This window comes from Ranitomeya imitator, chromosome 4, assembly GCF_032444005.1.
Source record: "Ranitomeya imitator isolate aRanImi1 chromosome 4, aRanImi1.pri, whole genome shotgun sequence".
Lineage (NCBI taxonomy): Eukaryota > Metazoa > Chordata > Amphibia > Anura > Dendrobatidae > Ranitomeya > Ranitomeya imitator.
The window spans coordinates 319,078,408-319,097,119 of NC_091285.1; the positions used below are offsets into that span (position 1 = coordinate 319,078,408).

General features: G+C 46.3%; 1 protein-coding gene across 2 annotated transcripts in view; it reads left to right on the top strand.

Annotated features, from left to right (window-relative positions):
- The first annotated feature begins 298 nt into the window (after window positions 1-298).
- CPED1 (cadherin like and PC-esterase domain containing 1) overlaps window positions 299-18,712 on the top strand; it is a 486,680-nt gene continuing 468,266 nt past the window's right edge. For both annotated transcript variants that reach the window (XM_069764871.1, XM_069764872.1), the window contains exon 1: window positions 299-979. In XM_069764871.1, coding sequence (XP_069620972.1) covers window positions 767-979 — 213 coding nt within the window. In that variant the 5' untranslated portion in view covers window positions 299-766. The remainder of the gene's footprint in view (window positions 980-18,712) is intronic.

The window sequence follows — 18,712 nt, forward strand, 5'->3', positions numbered from 1 at the left end:
TAATCCAAACCGCAATGGCAGCTGTATTAACCAGACACAAAGCTCCTTTTCCAGCGAGCCTGTGCACACTTCTATTGGAAACATCTGGATGTAATTTCATTTCGGAGTAGAATAATAATAAAAACAATACTCGATTTAAAGCTTGAAAGTTTGCGACTAGTTAGTAAATTCTTTCCTCGCTGACTTGTGGAGAAACCCTAAACTGCATTATTATTATTATCCTGTAGTTCCTGTGCTGGGACAACCCCACCCAAAAAGAAAGCAAGTCTTTCATTTATGATGCCTGTGGTCCAAGAGCTGAGATATGTGTGTATGTGCAGTGTTTGTGCTAGCCTGGAGCAGCGCATACATCGGCAGCCCATCAGGGGATAGACGAGAATGTCCTGCTAGCGGACAGAGAGGACTTTGGAAGTAAACTCAACATTTCTACTAAACTGAAGACAGAGAGTAAACTTTGCCACGCTCAGCTATTTTTACTCCTACTGGATACAGATGTGAAACACTTCTGCTTCTGAAGCTCCCAGTTTGAGATGATGAAGGACACTGAACATACAGGTCCCATGAAAACTTAATGAAGTTGGAAGAGTTTGGAATACTTTATCATTTAAGAAGTTAACCTCTGCTGGGCCAAGGTTCTGCCTTACTGCTTAAGGATACTACAGTATGCAGGGAAGATGGAAGCTGGGTGCTGATCATGGGGACCCATGCTTGGTTACATCACTATGTTGTCTAACAAAGGTCTGAGAGAAGTGGTGGAGTAGAGGACATGGGCTGGAGACGCAGGTATTGCCCTAGTCCTGTATTCATAGCTGTCTTTTTGGCACTATGTGTCTTCTACCAGTGCCTGTCTCTGCTTTGGAAAAGCACTACATGGACTAAAGATTGCGACTTAAGGAGAAGTTTGGGTCTCCTGGAGGTTGCCACACAGAACAAGGAATGCCTCTATACGTGGAATAGCATAGTCACAAAGATAAAGGATGTGAGTGGACTGTCTTTTCATTTTAAAACACAGTATTGCTTGCTACTATATTATTTTGCTACAGTTATCAGTTTGTATCTTGCATGCTATTAAATGATTCCATATACCGGTACTTAAACTTGCTGATTTGTTTTGCAGAACTGACAAATTAGTGGTTAGCTAACAAGGTTGCAATAATTGCATGATGATTAAGATTCCCGAAGGTTCAGTGATCTTACATTTTTATGTTCTGCATCTTGTATAAAGCTGTTTTCATCTAAGGATTATAACATTTCTGTATTTTTTTGCCTTTATTTTATTAAGCTTAGTTGAGTCAGGAACCGATATATTATCACTAGTAGACTTTGCATAAAACACGTGTGGGGTGCCAGCAGTCCAACCATGAAGTGGATTGTATAAAGGATGTACAGTAGAAGTGGACACAGACAAAAAAGGGCCCTTGTGCAAAACAATACATGGGCTCTTCACAGTCCAATAGATATTCATAAAACAATTCCACCTGCTTTGAGGGTTCAAGTGGTCCCCTTACCTCTTGGGCCCATTGGTTGCATCAATGGTATGTTCACCCCTTTTCAATCACAGCCCACTTCATGGTAAGAGCGCTGACATGTTGCACACATGCTGGAGATTTCATATTTCATTCAGTCCTGCCATTACTAGAGTGTATGGAAAAACGTCAATCACGCTCATAGGGGGTGTGAGAATAGGAACCGAGCCAGAGCTAGTCTGGAGAAAGCGATGCCATGTTGGAATAGTCCTGGCTCATTTACACATAACAAGCAGCTGAGTATAAAGCACTCTTCTAAAACAGAGAGCAGATTGTAACTTTAAAGGTAATCTGTCACCCCATTTTAGGCCTATAAGCGGCGGCCACCGCCATCAGGGGCTTAGCTACAGCATTCTATAATGCTGTAGATAAGCCCTCAATGTAACCTGAAAGATAAGAAAAGCAAGTTATATTATACTCACCCATGGCCGGTCCGGTGTGGTCCAGTCCGATGGGCGTCGCCAGGGCCGGACTGGCCATCTGGCAATTCTGGCAAATGCCAGAAGGGCCTGTTTGGTCATGGGCTGCCTTGTCTGCTATGCTGTTAGCAGAATCGGTGTTCTCAAGACACTGTACCATACTGTTAAGAGTTGTGATGGAGCACAAAATTGCTGACCTTATCACTTACCCCAGCAGGTCACAAGTATCATTAGAAATATTAGTGTTGTAGTAAATCTTGCTTTCATCCATCCAGGGTAATATTAGTAATATATCCCATCTGGTTCACGGGGATGGGACAACATGGGCCTGTGTGATTTCAAATGCCAAGGCTGAATTTTAGCCCCAGTCCGTACCTGGTCATCGCGGTCCGGGTCCGGCGCCTCCCATCTTCATACGATGTCGTCCTCTTCTTTGCTTCCTGCTGTGGCTCTTGTGCAGCCGTACTTTATCTGCCCTGTGGAGGGCAGAGCAAAGTACTGCAGTGCGCAGGTGTCGGAAAGGTCAGAGAGGTCCAGCACCTGCGCACTGCAGTACTTTGCTCTGCCCTCAACAGGGCAGATAAAGTACGGCTGCGCAGGAGCCACGGCAGGAAGCAAAGAAGAGGACGTCATCGCATGAAGATGGGAGACGCTGGACCCGGAACGCGACACCCATCGGACCGGACCACACTGGGCCACCCCCAGGTGAGTATAATCTAACTTGTTTTTCTCATCTTTCAGGTTACATCAGGGGCTTATCTACAGCATTACAGAATGCTGTAGATAAGCCCCTAATGGCAGTGGCTGTAGCTTATAGGCCTAAAATGGGGTTAAGATTCCAGATTCCCTTTAAAAGCTTCATTATAATGCTACAATCAGTATATTTAGAAATGTAATAGTGGGTTTCTATCACGTTGGGACCTGACAAGTTCCCTTTAAATATTTACATGTAGGATGTTCATAAGTTTGGCTACTTCATTGTCTTAAGTTTAGTAAATTTCCATTTAGTGCTGAGATTCTTCTGACAGTCTGAAAATATAATTACAGATTGCAGACTTCTGTATATAGCCAGCTCTCAGGCTGCAGAGCATACTCAGTAACCTTCCCAACTGTGGGGTCAATGGCCTCGCTGCTGATAAACTACATTAAAAATCTCGGCAGTCAGCCTATCCTAGTCCCATTAAATCAAAATGCCAATGTTGGTGTCAGTTATTGCATTTGGTCATGTCTGGAGATTATGTTCCACTTTTATGCTGTACAGTTAAGTGTTACAAGAATATTGCCTGAGAATGATAACAGTATAAAGGAAAAGCAGAGATATTTTCCATCATAATCAGTCACATTGCTTCTTTTATTGTTGGATGCTTTGCTATTATGAGCCGTCTTATTTGCTTTGGATTTCACTCCAAGTAATATTCATTTGTAGGTATAATGTATCAGGCCATGGTCGCACATTCTGTATTTGGTCAGTATTTTACATCAGTATTTGTTTTTCAAATATATTTATTAAATTTTAATATAATGAGGGAATTGAGGAAACACAAAAAAGGGGGGAAAAGATAGGAGGGGTGGGAGGGGTATATAACTTGGTTAAGGAATATAAGGGTATGTTTCCACGTGCAGGAAACGCTGCGTGTCTGACACTGCATAGAGCCGCAGCGTCAGACACGCAGCGTCCAGATGTTACAGCATAGTGGAGGGGATTGAATGAAATCCCGTCTCCACTATGCGTGGTAACACGCACGCGGCGGCCCTGCGACTCCGGACATGCTGCGCGTCTTTTCAGATCGCAGCATGTCCGTATACCTTGCGGCGACGCTGCGTCGCCGCAAGATATAGCACAGGGCCCTATGCGATGGGTGCGATGATGCCGGATGTGTGCTGTGAACACTTCCGGCATCATCGCGTCCCAGAAGGGGCGGGGCTTAGCGCAGAGCGGCAAAGCCGCTCCGACGATACCGCCGGCCATCCTGAAAGTGGACACGCAGCCTAAGGGATTGCTGACTCCCGGGAACTTGCTACACATCTTCTGGAGCTGGCCAAAGATCAAACCTCGTTGGAGAAGGGTCTCACAGATCTTAAGTAAGCTCCTCAATAAAAACTGTGTGCTTATTTCCCTTACATCAGTGTTCATAAGCCAAACCAGGAGTGATAAATGCAGAAGTGGTGCATATGTTTCTATTAGACTTTTCCTCTGATCTCCTGATTATGGCTTACAAATACTGATGTAAAATACTGATCAAATACTGACCTTGTGAATGTGGCCTTAGAGTATGAAATGTTACAGTGTAATTGAGAAGCAAGGTAGCCACAGACATGAGCCACAATAACCATCTGAGTAGCTAAGCCATAACACCATTCCCTTTTAAGTTATCTGCATTATAATTTTACAACACGTTTATTCATTTCAGAATGATGTAGCATTTTCTAACATGACACACATACCATTATAAAGCAAATCAACACCCTACTTGATAAGTCAAAAGGCTTTTGTTTCGTCAAGTTAGCTATGCTCAACATGGTATAGTTCACATTTTTGTTTCAGTTCAAAACAAATGCTACATTTGTAAGTTAGATGAGGTACGCAACCATAACTATGCGCTTGTTCTTTATAACTGTTGTTCATCTGCATGTCTTCTTCTATGTTACACCACATTTCCCCACAAATATCTGACTGTCCATGTTCATTAGCAAAGTTGCTTGTCAAATTTACACTGTTTGAAAAAAAGGAAGGGAAAACTTAAAAGGGTTGTCCACATTGTTATGTCACGCGATCCCTGCAGCCAATCAGAGGCCACATAACCGACATGCGGAGTAAGTGAAAGCTGCAGCTGTTCTCTTAGTTCCTCCGGATGACTAATTTGGATGGGGAGTGAAGTAGCCGCTGATTGGCTGCAGGAATTACATGACATAATAGTGTCATGCGAGCCTCAGAAAAGGCAGTGCCTATACCCCTGGAACAGCACCGTAAGTGAGTAAAAGGCCGGAGTCACACTACATCAAGATACGGCCGAGTCTCGCAGGTTAAAACCAAGCTCTGGCACCGGCACTCCGGAGCGGAGCGTGCAGCTCCATGTATTGCTGTGCGGCTGCACGCTCCGCTCTGGAGTGCCGGTGCCAGAGCTTGGTTTTAACCTGCGAGACTCGGCCATATCTCGCTGTGTGTGACTCCGGCCTAAGTGTTATTATTTACTTGGAGGAAACATAGCAATTGAAAAGAGGTTGTTCAAGTAATGGACAACCGGTTTAACCCCTTCACGACCTCCACCGTACTAGTACTGCGGAGGTCGGGTCCCCTGCTTTGACGTGGGCTCTGGCGGTGAACCAGCATTAAAGCCGGGACATGTCAGCTGTTTTGAACAGCTGACATGTGCCCGCAATAGCGGCGGGTGAAATCGCGATTCACCCGCCGCGGCCGCTATTAACTAGTTAAATGCTGCTGTCAAACGCTGACAGCGGCATTTAACTACCGCTTCAGGCCTTCGGGCCGGAAATGAGCGCATCGCCGACCGCCGTCACGTGATCGGGGGACAGCGATGCGTCAGCATGACAACCTGAGGTCTCCTTGAGACATCTATGGTTGTTGATGCCGGATTGCTATGAGCGCCACCCTGTGCTCGGTGCTCATAGCAATGCAGTAAATCTACTTCATAGGGGCGATCTGACAATCACTCATATGTAGCAGAGCCGATCGAGTTGTACCAGCTTCTAGCCTCCCATGGAGGCTATTGAAGCATGGCAAAAGTAAAAAAAAATGTTTTAAAAAATTTGAAAAAAAAAAAAAAATATATAAATGTTTATATCACCGCCCTTTCGCCCCATTCAAAATAAAACAATAAAAAAAAATCAAACCTACACATATTTGGTATCGCTGAGTTCAGAATCGCCCGATCTATCAATAAAAAAAAGGATTAACCTGATCGCTTAACGGCGTAGCGAGAAAAAAAAATTCAAAATGTCAGAATTAAAGGGACACTGTCACCTGAATTTGGAGGGAACAATCTTCAGCGATGGAGGCGGGGTTTTGGGGTTTTTGATTCACCCTTTCCTTACCCGCTGGCTGCATGCTGGCTGCAATATTGGATTGAAGTTCATTCTCTGTCCTCCGTAGTACACGCCTGCGCAATGCAACATTACCTTGTGCAGGCATGTACTACGGAGGACAGAGAATGAACTTCAATCCAATATTGCAGCCAGCATGCAGCCAGTGGGTAAGGAAAGGGTGAATCAAAAACCCCAAAACCCCGCCTCCATCGCTGAAGATTGTTCCCTCCAAATTCAGGTGACAGTGTCCCTTTTTAATTCTTTTTGGTCGCCTCGACATTGCATTAAAATGAAATAAAGGGCGATCAAAATAACATATCTGCACCGAAATGATATAATTAAAAACACCAGCTCGGCACGCAAAAAATAAGCCCTCATCCAACCCGAGATCATGAAAAATGGAGACGGTACGGGTATCGGAAAATTGCACAATTTTTTTTTTTTTATAGCAAAGTTTGGAAATTTTTTTTACCACTTAGATAAAACATAACCTAGACATGTTTGGTGTCTATGAACTCGTAATGACCAGGAGAATCATAATGGCAGGTTAGTTTTAGCATTTAGTGAACCAAGCAAAAAAGCCAAACAAAAAACAAGTGTGGGATTGCACTTTTTTTGCAATTTCACTTACTTGGAATTTTTTTCCCGGTTTCTAGTACACGACATGGTAAAACCAATGGTATTGTTCAAAAGTACAACTCATCCCGCAAAAAATAAGCCCCCACATGGCCATATTGACGGAAAAATAAAAACGTTATGGCTCTGGGAAGGAGGGGAGCGAAAAACGAAAACGGAAAACCGAAGAAGTGCAAGGTCTTGAAAGGGTTAAAGCATTCCAGTATAATCTCACCTCAATTTAACTTCACAAATACCAATGTGACCATTTAGAAAGCATAAGCTATTGAGAATCACTTGACTTACTTCCAATACAAGTGACAAGGTGTGTTGGAGAAGCAGCAGCAAGAGAAACTAATGTATGGGGTGGCCGCAACCATTTTCTCTCTTCTGGTTCTTCTCTGGTTTTGCATTTTGAAAGTATCCCTGTCACTTCTAGTAGCATGAGGTAATACCTGTAGCCCGTTCAAGTTGCTCAGGTAGTCCAACTCCTCCAATATAAAGGTACCGTCACACTAAAGCGACGCTGCAGCTATACCGACAACGATGTCGATCGCTGCAGCGTCGCTGTTTGGTCGCTGGAGAGCTGTCACACAGACAGCTCTCCAGCGACCAACGATGCCGAAGTCCCCGGGTAACCAGGGTAAACATTGGGTTACTAAGCGCAGGGCCGCGCTTAGTAAACCCGATGTTTACCCTGGTTACCGTTGTAAATGTAAAAAAACAAACACTACATACTTACATTCCCGGTGTCTGGTCATGTCCCTCGCCTTCAGCTTCCCGCACTGACTGAGCGCCGGCCGTAAAGTACAGCGATGACGTCACCGCTGCACAGCGTGTTTTATGGCCGGCCCGCGCTCACCAGTCAGTGCGGGAAGCTGACGGCGGGGGACATGACCAGACACCGGGAATGTAAGTATGTAGTGTTTGTTTCTTTACATTTACAACGGTAACCAGGGTAAACATCGGGTTACTAAGCGCGGCCCTGCACTTAGTAACCCGATGTTTACCCTGGTTACCAGTGAAGACATCGCTGGATCGGCGTCACACACGCCGATTCAGCGATGTCAGCGGGAGATCCAGCGACAAAATAAAGTGCTGGACTTTCCCCAGCGACCAACGATCTCCAAGCAGGGGCCTGATCGTTGGTCGCTGTCACACATAACGATTTCGTTAACGATATCGTTGCTACGTCACAAAAAGCAACAATATCGTTAACAATATCGTTCAGTGTGACGGTACCTTAAGACATTAATATGTGCAAAAGCAAGGTTTCCTGTGTCTTCCAGCACTGTCTCAAGATCTGCTGGAGCATGGAGCAGATACCAGGAAATTTATCATTATGAAAGAGGAGCAGGGCAGGGCTGTACAAGTTAATCAACTCAACAAGGAGACCTCTGCCAAATCCCAGACATTGACACTATGAGTGTGACATGAGGACTAATTTTATAAAATGGGACTTGGGCTCACAGCTCAGTACCATGCAGTTAGATTGTCATTTACCAAGAACATCAGAATTAGTAAGTCTGCCATTGGTGCCCAATTGTCTTTAGCAGGTTTACTGAGTACATGTTACCAGGGTCGGACTGGGACTGAAATTCAGAACACAGGCCCACTTCTTGTAACTTCTGTAATTTTGCTTTCTAGATAGTCTAGGTACAGGTCAGCAGCATACAATCAAAACGGTTCGTGTTGTGGACCTGCATAGCTAACAGACACTGACTTATGGCCACTTTATATGACGCATGGCATGGCATGGCTCCCGACGCATGCACAATAGGTATCCCGCGTTTGAGACCCTATGGAACGCAGAGATGGAGGTAGCGTTCCAGCTGATGCACGCGCGATGTAGGAGGGCGGAAGGCACATCCCCTTAAACAGCGGGGACGCGGCACAGATGGATAGAACACTAGGAAGCACCAGATACTATAAAGTACATGTGAGTCGGAACCTTTCTCCCCTGATAGGGGGGAGTTTACTCCAGGCGCACTCCCTGCCGTAGAACAGGAAGTACAAATTAACACTGCAATTTCCGGTGCCCTGGCTTTAAAAACCGAGGTAATACCATCATGACTCAATTCTATCACAGCCCATCGAGAAACATGACAAGAAATCGAGCCTCCTGATGAGCCAGAGAGGCGAAACGCGTTGAGGCTAAGTAGACAACAGGCGGGCGGCAGTGCATCTGATTGATGAGTATCAAACTTTGTTGGCTTGTTAGGCTCTAGCTCTTGCAAGATAGTGTATATCTAAAACGTATTTAATAGCTCTGAAACGTGATGTTTACCACTATATGTATGCACAACTTCATGAATCTTGTGAAACAGGGGCCATGCATCAGAGCTGCAGTAAATAAGACTGTGGCCATTTCCTTTCCTTAGAAGACGTAGTAGTACCCCCGTTGGGAGTTGTGTCAAAAAAGGAACCCAATACATTCAGACCAATCCACCATTTGTTATATCCAAGGGGCAGGTCAGTAAACGACAACATCGACGCGGAACCAAGTACAGTACTATATACTGTACCTCCTTTGACGAGGCAAAGGACATTTCTAAGGGGGCACATATTATCCATTACCTCGAAGAATTCTTATGCCTGGGCCCAAAAGATTCACCACAGTGTTAATACACGCGGTAGTCCACCTGTGAGAAGGAGAGAGCTGGAGGGAGAGCGGGAACCCCAGAGGAGTTAGATTGAGAAAGGAAGAAGGCAGTGTAGCTTGCTTCATGGGTGGGGTACTCTGCTGAGTAGCAGACACTGCTACTAGGCCCAAAGTATTGCCTGGGCTAGATGCAGTTAAAAATTAGTAATTAGATAACAGGCAGTGTAGCTTGCTTCATGGGTGGGCCACTCTGCTGGCTAGCAGACACTGAAGCTTTGGAGCAGACCTCTGAATCCCAGGCCATAGTATGAGTAAACAGCTCTGCAGACTCAACCATCTATGTTACCCCAAGCCATAGTGTATGTAGTTTCTAAATGTTAAAAGGTTCCACCCACCTGGAATTGACGATGCCAACGTCATGTAAAACACAGCAAGGGGACTCCAAAAAGAGTCTCCATTTTTTCCAAAAATTGGGTCACAGACACCACTTAAGTGGCATCAATTTCCCCAGAGTTTCTTAAAATGGTTTCTGAGGTGATTTTCAAAAATCATCCAGCTTTTAGTCTCCCCAGGATGACACAGGGTAGAAAAGTCCTTGCGGATCTCCAAGGAGTGAGTGGCGAGCTCAGGCCATTTTTCCAGATTGGAAGCCCACAAAGAGCAAGGGTCCAGTTCCACAGTCATGGCATCAATGTTAACTTGGAGATACTCCTGTACCATCCGCTCTAGGCGTTGGCAATGCGTCAGACTTCTTGTCTTCTGTGGCCTTGCAAAGGATGGTCTAAAAAATTCTTGAAACGATTGGAAACAATTGCTGTTACCAGCAGATGCGATGTTACTGTTACAGTTTGAGTGATGACTCGACAGTCCCACGGTTGGCAAGTTAGAACTCAGAGATCCACTACGCGCACCGCTGGTGTTTTGTGGAAAATGTAAGATTCTGTAACAGTCTCTGCTGATACTCCTGCATGCTTTTTATGGCAGGAATTATTTTGCCAAATTTACTTTTGTACCGGGGATCTAAGAGTGTGGCAACCCAGTAGTCGGTATTACTTCGGATTCTGACAATCCCAGGGTCATGTTGCAGGTAGTGCAGCAAGAAGGCACTCATGTGTCTTGCGCATCCAGGAGGACCAAGTCCTTGTTGCCTTGGTGGCGGCGAGGTGAGATCATGCTTCCTTCCTCTGCCCTCTCCCCCCAACCTTGCACAACAGAATTTTGATCAAGGTCTCCCTCATCTGATGAGTCTTCCATGCCCAGCGCCAGTTCGTCCTCCACTTCTTCCTCGCCTCCTGCACCTTTTTCAACAGTTTGGCTGCTACCATGCGCCCTCGGTAATCCCTCTCCCTCAGCCTCCAATGCCAGCCGTCTTGGTGCTGCCGACCGTCTGGACCTTGGAGATATTATCCCTTCCGCATACGACGCCTCCTGTTCCTCCTCCTCTTGTCCCACCTCCTGACTCCGAATACTGTTTAAGGTGTGCTCCAGCATGTAAGTGAACGGAATAGTCATGCTGATAATGGCATCGTCAGCACTAAACATCTTCGTCGCTATTTCAAAACTGTGCAGAAGGGTGCATAGGTCCCTGATCTGAGAACACTCCTGCAGCGTGATTTGCCCCACCTCTGGATCTTGTTGGCCCAGGCTATATGTCATAACGTATTGCACCAGGGCTTGTCTTTGCTGCCACAGTCGCTGCAACATGTGCAGAGTTGAATTCCACCATGTGTGCAGATCGCATTTCAGCCGGTGAACTGGCAGGCCCAACGACTTCTGTAGAGATGTAAGTCGTTGAGCTGCGGGATGCGAACGGCGGAAGTGAGCGCACAGTGACCGTGCCCTCTGCAGAATCCCATCTAGTCCGGGATAGTGGGATAAAAATTGCTGGACAACCAGGTTCAAAATGTGAGCCATACAAGGCACGTGTGTGACATTGCCCCGGTGAAGGGCCGCACACAGGTTTGCAGCATTGTCGCACACAGCCTTCCCTGGCTGCAGGTTGAGTGGAGACAACCATTGATGGAACTCGGTCTCCAGAGCTGACCACAAATCCTCAGCTGTGTGACTCACATTTCCCAGACATTTCAAGGTAAACACCGCCTGATGCCATTGATCCCTGGTGATAACATAGTAAGGAGGTGTGCAGGATTCCTTCTGCGCAGTTAGAACGTGGGTGGCATTACCAGACAGGCTTTGGGTGCAGGTGGAGGACCGAGAGGAGGTTGAGGAGGCAGAAGCAGTGGAGGATCTTATAGATACAGAGGATTGACGCGCAACTCATGGGGACGGCAAGACAGAAGGCCCTTCTCCTGCTGTCACCATAGTTACCCAGTGCCCAGTCACTGATATGTAATGCCCCTGTCCATGTCTACTCGTCCAAGTGTCTGTGGTGAAATGCACTCTGTTTCTCAAGGAAGAGGTGATGTTGTGTGCGACATGCTGGTGTAGTGCATGCACAGCTTTCTTTGAGAAGTAGTGGCCACTGGGCATCTGGTACTGGGGCACTGCGACGGACATAAGGTCTCGAAAATCCTCTGTGTCCACCAGGCGGAAAGGCAGCATTTCTGTAGCCAACAGCTTGCAGATGGTGAAATTCAACCTCTTAGCTTTGTCATGGCTAGGAGGAAATGGTCTTTTACTTGTCCACATCTGAGGGACCGAGGGCTGGCTGCCGTGCTTAGATAGGGTTGAGTAGGGTGTCCCCGGCAAACTGCTGGTCTGTGAGGAAGGTGCAGGCGGAGATATTATGTTGCCTTGATCAAAATGTGGTGGTCTCGATGTATTAGAGCGCTCAACACCTGCAGGTGTTTCCACTTGCAAATGTACTGACGACCTGCCAATCACACTGGCTGTTGCGGGTAAAGAGGTGGAAGGTCTGCGTCCAAAATCATGTGCGACTGCTGTCTCCACAGTCACAGAGGATGAAGAGGCCGTGGATGCACTTGATGGGTCAGATGGTGGTTGGCATTGTAGCACAGTGAGCTTCCCACTGCAACTTATGCCTCATATCCATGTGACGATTCATGCATGAAGTACTCAAACTATTCATTTTTTGGCCTCTACTGAGATTTTGATGACAAATCTTACAGATAACATGAGTTGGGTCATCCTTTGCAATGTCCAAAAATGCCCAGGCTATGCAAGGCTTAGAGCCTATGCGACCTGAAGAGCCACCACGACTTGTGCTCAGAGGCACAGTTGTGGTTGAAAATGCAGTTGTTGGCCTACTTCCAGTACTTTCTGTCCAGGAAGGTGCAACCTAACCTCGTCATCACTAGCATCCTCCTCCACCTCCTCTGCTGACCTCATGGCGGACTGTGGGTTGACAGTAAGTGGGGTCTCCAACCTCATCATCATCACCCTGTGTGTTCTCACACCTGTCGTCCTTAGAGCCAACCTCTTCCTGCCCTGACCGAAAAGTCAAGTTTTCGTTCAAATCAGGTATCTCAGTCTCATCATCATCTTCCTCACTGTCTCCACCAACAGGAGTTACAGTTTGGGAACGAGGGTCTACATTATGCTCAGAACCTCCTTCATCTGGCCCTGGATCTGACTCACAAAGATTCTGAGCATCAGTACAGATCATTTCCTCGTCTGGATTCACAGAAGCTTTGGAGCAGACCTCTGATTCCCAGGCTATAGTATGAGTAAACAGCTCTGCAGACTCAACCATCTGTGTTACCCCATACTCAGATGCGCAGCTGGAGACTTGGGAGCTGTGAAGAAGCAAGTGCGATTGGGGTGACACCTCTGAGGACTGAAGCATTTGTGATGTTGAAGTTGAGGTGGAGGAGAGCCCAATTGAAGGAGCACCTCAAGAGAATGCCAAGAGTGTGCAAAGCAGTCATCAAAGCAAAAGGTGGCTACTTTGAAGAACCTAGAATATAAGACATAATTTCAATTGTTTCACACTTTTTTGTTAAGTATATAATTCCACATGTGTTAATTCATAGTTTTGATGCCTTCAGTGTCAATGTACAATTTTCATAGTCACGAAAATATAGAAAAATTTTTAAATGAGAAGGGGTGTCCAAACTTTTGGTCTCTACTGTATACACTGCTCAAAAAAATAAAGAGAACACTTAAACAACAGAATATAACTCCAAGTAAATCAAACTTCTGCTACGTCAGCCTTTGTGCAAGGAGGAACAGAAGGAGCACTGCTAGAGCCCTGGAAAATGACCTCTAGCAGGCCACAAATGTGCATGTGTCTGCACAAATGGTTAGAAACCGACTCCATGAGGATGGTCTGAGTGCCCGACATCCACAGATGGGGGTTGTGCTCACAGCCCAACACCGTTCAGGACGCTTGGCATTTGCAACAGAACACCAGGATTGGCAAATTCGCCACTGGTGCCCAGATGAAAGCAGATTCACACTGAGCACATGTGACAGATGTGACAAAGTCTGGAGATGCTGTGGAGAGCAATCTCCTGCCTGCAACAGCCTTCAGCATGACTGGTTTGGCAGTGGGTCAGTAATGGTATGTGGTGGAATTTCTTTGCAGGGCCGCACAGCCCTCAATGTGCTCACCAGAGGTAGCCTGTATGCCATTAGGTACCGAGATGAGATCCTCAGATCCCTGGTGAGACCATATGCTGGTGCAGTTGGCCCTGGGTTCCTCCTAGTGCAGGACAATGCCAGACCTCATGTGGCTGGAGTGTGTCAGCAGTTCCTGCAAGATGAAGGCATTGAAGATATGGACTGGCCCGCCCTTTCCCCAGACCTGAATCCGATTGAACACATTTGGGACATTGTGTATGCTTTAGTCCAGGTCTGGGAGGAGATCCCTCAGAAGACCATCCGCTGCCTCTTCAGGAGCATGCCCAGGCATTGTAGGGAGGTCATACAGGCACATGGAGGCCACACACTACTGAGCATCATTTCCTTGTCTAGAGGCATTTCCACTGAAGTTGGATCAGCCTGTAACTTCATTTTCCACTTTGATTTTGAGCGTCATTCCAACTCCAGACCTTCGTGGGATATTAGTTGTGATTTACGTTGATCATTTTTAGGTCTTATTGTTCTCAACACATTCCCCTACGTAATGAATAAAGATTTACAACTGGAATATTTCATTCAGTGATATCTAGGATGTGGGATTTTAGTGTTCCCTTTATTTTTTTGAGCAGTGTTTATATCATGAGGCAGTGAGAGGTATCATATATGAGGGCCAGTATGTGTCTCCCAGGATGCATATAGAGACATATTAAACCCACTGGAGCGCATCGTGTTTACAGCAAAATGTTTGTGAATTACAAGGCAAACTAGAAGTAAGTGTGGATTAGGTCAAAGTAGTTGACCAAGTCAGATTTTAGGAAAACCCAACATGGGCTTTTATTTTTTCAGGGATTTGCTGGTTTGGTGGTGGGGCGAATCCCTCCCTCCACTCTGGGTTTTGGGAGTGGCTCTATGGCCACGATTCCTATTTAAACTCTCAGTTTTTCTTGGGTCTGTCAGTTTGGTTTTGGAAGTTGCAGAGCAGGAGGCTCTGTGCAACCCAAGCCTTTGTGAATTTAACATAGGGCCATGGACTTCAAATTGGCTGACTGACCCAAAAGATAAGGCTGTGCCATTGCCCGCGGCAACAATTTGAAACACAGACTGTTTTTGTGGGCCCTGCTTTGAACCTGAGGATATCGTTTACCTGTTTATATGAGGACATTTTATGCTGAACTTTCTGTGGTCCCTGCCTATCTGTCACACTGTGTAAACCCTGCTGCACTATATGTTGTTGGAGAGTGCTGGCAGTGTTAACTGAGGCATATCTCAAAGCAAGTTGCATGTTGGTAATTAAGTCTGTGACACTACAGCCCAGGCTGGCCAGTAAAATGGAGAAGCTTTTCAAGCAGTTTGTCCTCACTCAGCAACAACAGCAGGAGCAACAGCAACTGCAACAGCAGCTCAATGAGCAGTTTCAGCTGTTGTACCAGCAGCAGCAGAAGACTAAAGGCCCCGTCACACATAGCGACGCTTAAGCGATCCCAACAACGATACGACCTGTCAGGGATCGTTGATGCGTCGCTATGTGGTCGCTGGTGAGATGTCACACAGTGCGATCTCCCCAACGACGCAGCAGCGATGCGGCGACCTGTAGCGACCTGTACAACGATGCTATTTCATGACGGTTCAATGGGACGTCCTGTCAACGAGGTCATTGGTAAGGTGTCAAACACAGCGATGTGTGCTACCCAGCGGGACCTCAACGATCAAAAAACGGTCCAGGCCATTCCGACACGACCAGCGATTTCACAGCAGGGGCCTGGTCGCTGCTACGTGTCACACATAGCGAGATCGCTACTGAGGTCGCTGTTGCGTCACAAAACTTGTGACTCAGCAGCGATCTTGCTAGCGATCTCGCTATGTGTGACGGGGGCTTAACAATCTGATTCTGCAGCAGACTGCAGCCCTGAAAGATTCATCCTCACCAGCAACCCTGATCCGTTCTAAGGCCCGGGACACAGTCCTGTCAGCGTTGAGGAAGATTAATCCTGAGGATGACACGGAAGCTTTCCTCACCATGTTTGAGAGCACAGTAGAGTGGGAGATCTTGATGATTTCCCAGCGGGCTGAAGTGGTAGGCCCCTTCCTGATGGGAGATGCCCAGAAGGCCTACTTTGACCTCAGTCAGTAGGATGCCCAAAAATATGGGAAACTTGAAAATGATATCCTTGATCGACTGGGGGTTAACACGTATGTACGAATGATTATGGATGTGACTCTGGTCATATCACCTGGGGTCCTTCCAACACCGGCCTGGATGGAAGTTGAAAGAGAGGTAAATATAAGTGACACTCTCACTAAACAGCAGCGACGAGAGGCTCAGAAATTAGTGCAAGAGAATACGGATGTATTTTCGGAACTGCCCGGCCGTACTTCTGTGACCCAACATGACATTGCCACTGAGCCTCAGGTAAGGGTACAAATGAAACTGTCCCGAGTGCCAGCAACCTGGAGGCAAGCCATCACGGTTGAGGTAAGACAAATGCTCCAGCTAGGAGTAATTGAGGAGTCCAGGAATCAGTCCATTGTACTGATTCTGAAGGTGAACGGATTGTTAAGATTCTGTAACGATTTCCAAAAATTTTATGAAATGTCAGAATTTGACCTTTATCCAATGCCCCATGTGGACTAGCTGAATGAGCGACTGGGGCAGGTCCGGTACTTTACCACACTCAATCTGACCAAGGGTTACTGGCAGGTGTCTCTTACAGAGTCAGCGAAAGAAAAGACCGCCTTTATAACACCAGAGGGTCTCTATCGCTATGTCTTATTGAATTTTGGGTTACATGGGGCCCCAGCCATGTTCCAGAGGCTGATGGACATAGTGTTAGGACCCCATCAGAAGTATGTGTAAGTGAACTTGGATGATATCATCATCTTTAGTATTGACTGGCATACCCACGTGTCCCAGGTACAAGTGGTAGTGAATTCGCTTAGATCCGCGGCTTGACAGCAAATTTAATAAATGTGCGATAGGTCTTGAGGAAGCCCAGTACTTAGAGCACATGATCACCCGTGGGGTTCTCAAACCCCAAATAAATAAGATCGAGGCTATTCAAAACTGTCCCTGGCCTGTTACTACTAAACAGGTAAGAGCGTTCCTCAGCATCATTGGGTACTATCGACTGTTCATACCTAATTTTGCAGGGATAACAGGACCCTTGACGATCTCTTAAAGGGAAAGAAATTGGTCATGGTTCAGTGTAACCCTCAGATGGAGGAAGTGTACCAATCTAAGAAGTTGGCATTGTGCAGACAGCCCGTCCTCACCAGCCCCAACTTTAAGAAAGACTTCATCTTACAAACTGATGCCGCTGAGGTAGACCTAGGAGCGATCTTGTCACAGGAGGTGAATGGAGAAGAACATCCAGTCACCTACCTGAGTAGGAAACATACCCAGGCTGAGAAAAATTATAGCATAGTGGAGAAGGAGTGCTTGGCCATTAAGTGGGCCTTGGAGTCCCTACGCTATTATTTGCTCAGGCGTCAGTTTTGCTTGGTGACAGACCATTCACCCTTGGTCTAGATGAGAAATGACAAGTAGAGGAATGCTCAAGTCACCAGATGGTTCCTGTCACTGCAAAACTTTAGTTTCATGGAGGAACATTGAGTGGGAAAGGCGCATGGAAATGCGGATGTCCTGTCACAGGTTCCCTGCATGGGGACAAGTGTTCAACCCCACAAGTGTGAACAGAGGGGGGGGGATATGTAAGGCAGTGAGGAGGATCATGTACAAGGGCTGGTATGTGTCCCCCAGGATGCATATAGAGACATATTAAACCCACAGGAGCACATTGTGTTTACAGCAAAAACTTCTGTGAATTACAAGGCAAAGTAAAAGTTAGAGCCAGGAACTTCAAAGCGGCTGACGCACTCAAGAGATACGGCAGTGCAATTGCCGGCAGCAACAGGTTGGAACACAGACTGTTTTTGAGGACCTGGCTGCAAACTGGAGAATATAGTTTATCTATTTATGTGAGGTTCTGTAATGAAGACATTTTATGTTGAACTTCCTGTGGTCCCTGACTATCTGTCACACTTAGTGATGGGCGAACCCCCGATGTTCGGGATCGGCGGGGTCGTCCGAGTTTTTTGTAAAGTTCGAGTTCGGGGCCGGAGATGACACGAACTTGCGTCCGAACCCCAAACTCGGACTTTACATATATGGGATAGGGAGGGGGATCTGTAAAAAAATCAGAAAATTAATAATAAACATTATAATTATACTTACCTGTCCAGCGACGCGTCCTCCCATCCCGCTGTCTCCCGGCCGCATTTGCTTCCGGGGCCGCTCATTAACTGCTGGCAGTATTCACTGCAATCGGCAGTCTTTGGCTTTTTTCTGGCTGTGTTCGTGCGGTGACGTCACCACACGAACACTGCCGGAGAAAACCGAAGACTGCTGAGTGCAGTGAAGACTGGCAGAAGGTAATGAGGGGCCCCGGAAGCAGATGCAGAGGGGAGACAGCAGGACGGGAGGATGTGTCGCTGGACAGGTAAGTATAATTCTAATGTTTATTATTAATTTTCTGCTTTTTTTTTAAAGCCCAAACTGGACCCGAACTGTAACCCATGTTTGGGACCGTGTGATCGAATACTATGTGTTCGGTACAGTGTCTGAACTTTACAGTTTGGGTTCGCCCATCCCTAGTCACACTGTGTAAACCCCTCTGCACTACATGATATATGTACTGCAAACACAAAACCCAGCGGCATTTTAAGTGCAGGAGGGGGATATCACACAGTGGTGGTCCACCTTCAATTCAATTGGCTCCAACTCCATAACATTGCATAACAAAATAGGAGGATACAGAGTACATAAGTGCATATAAAAAATTTTGTAATTTTATTTGTCTATCAAAAAATATATGTATAAAAAACATTACAATACAAAAAACACATTCAGGGAAACACAGAGATATTGAGGTCCCTGTCTATAGTTGTATAACCATGCACTTGCACATGATATTAAACAATCACATGGATTCAGTGTTATTATGTCA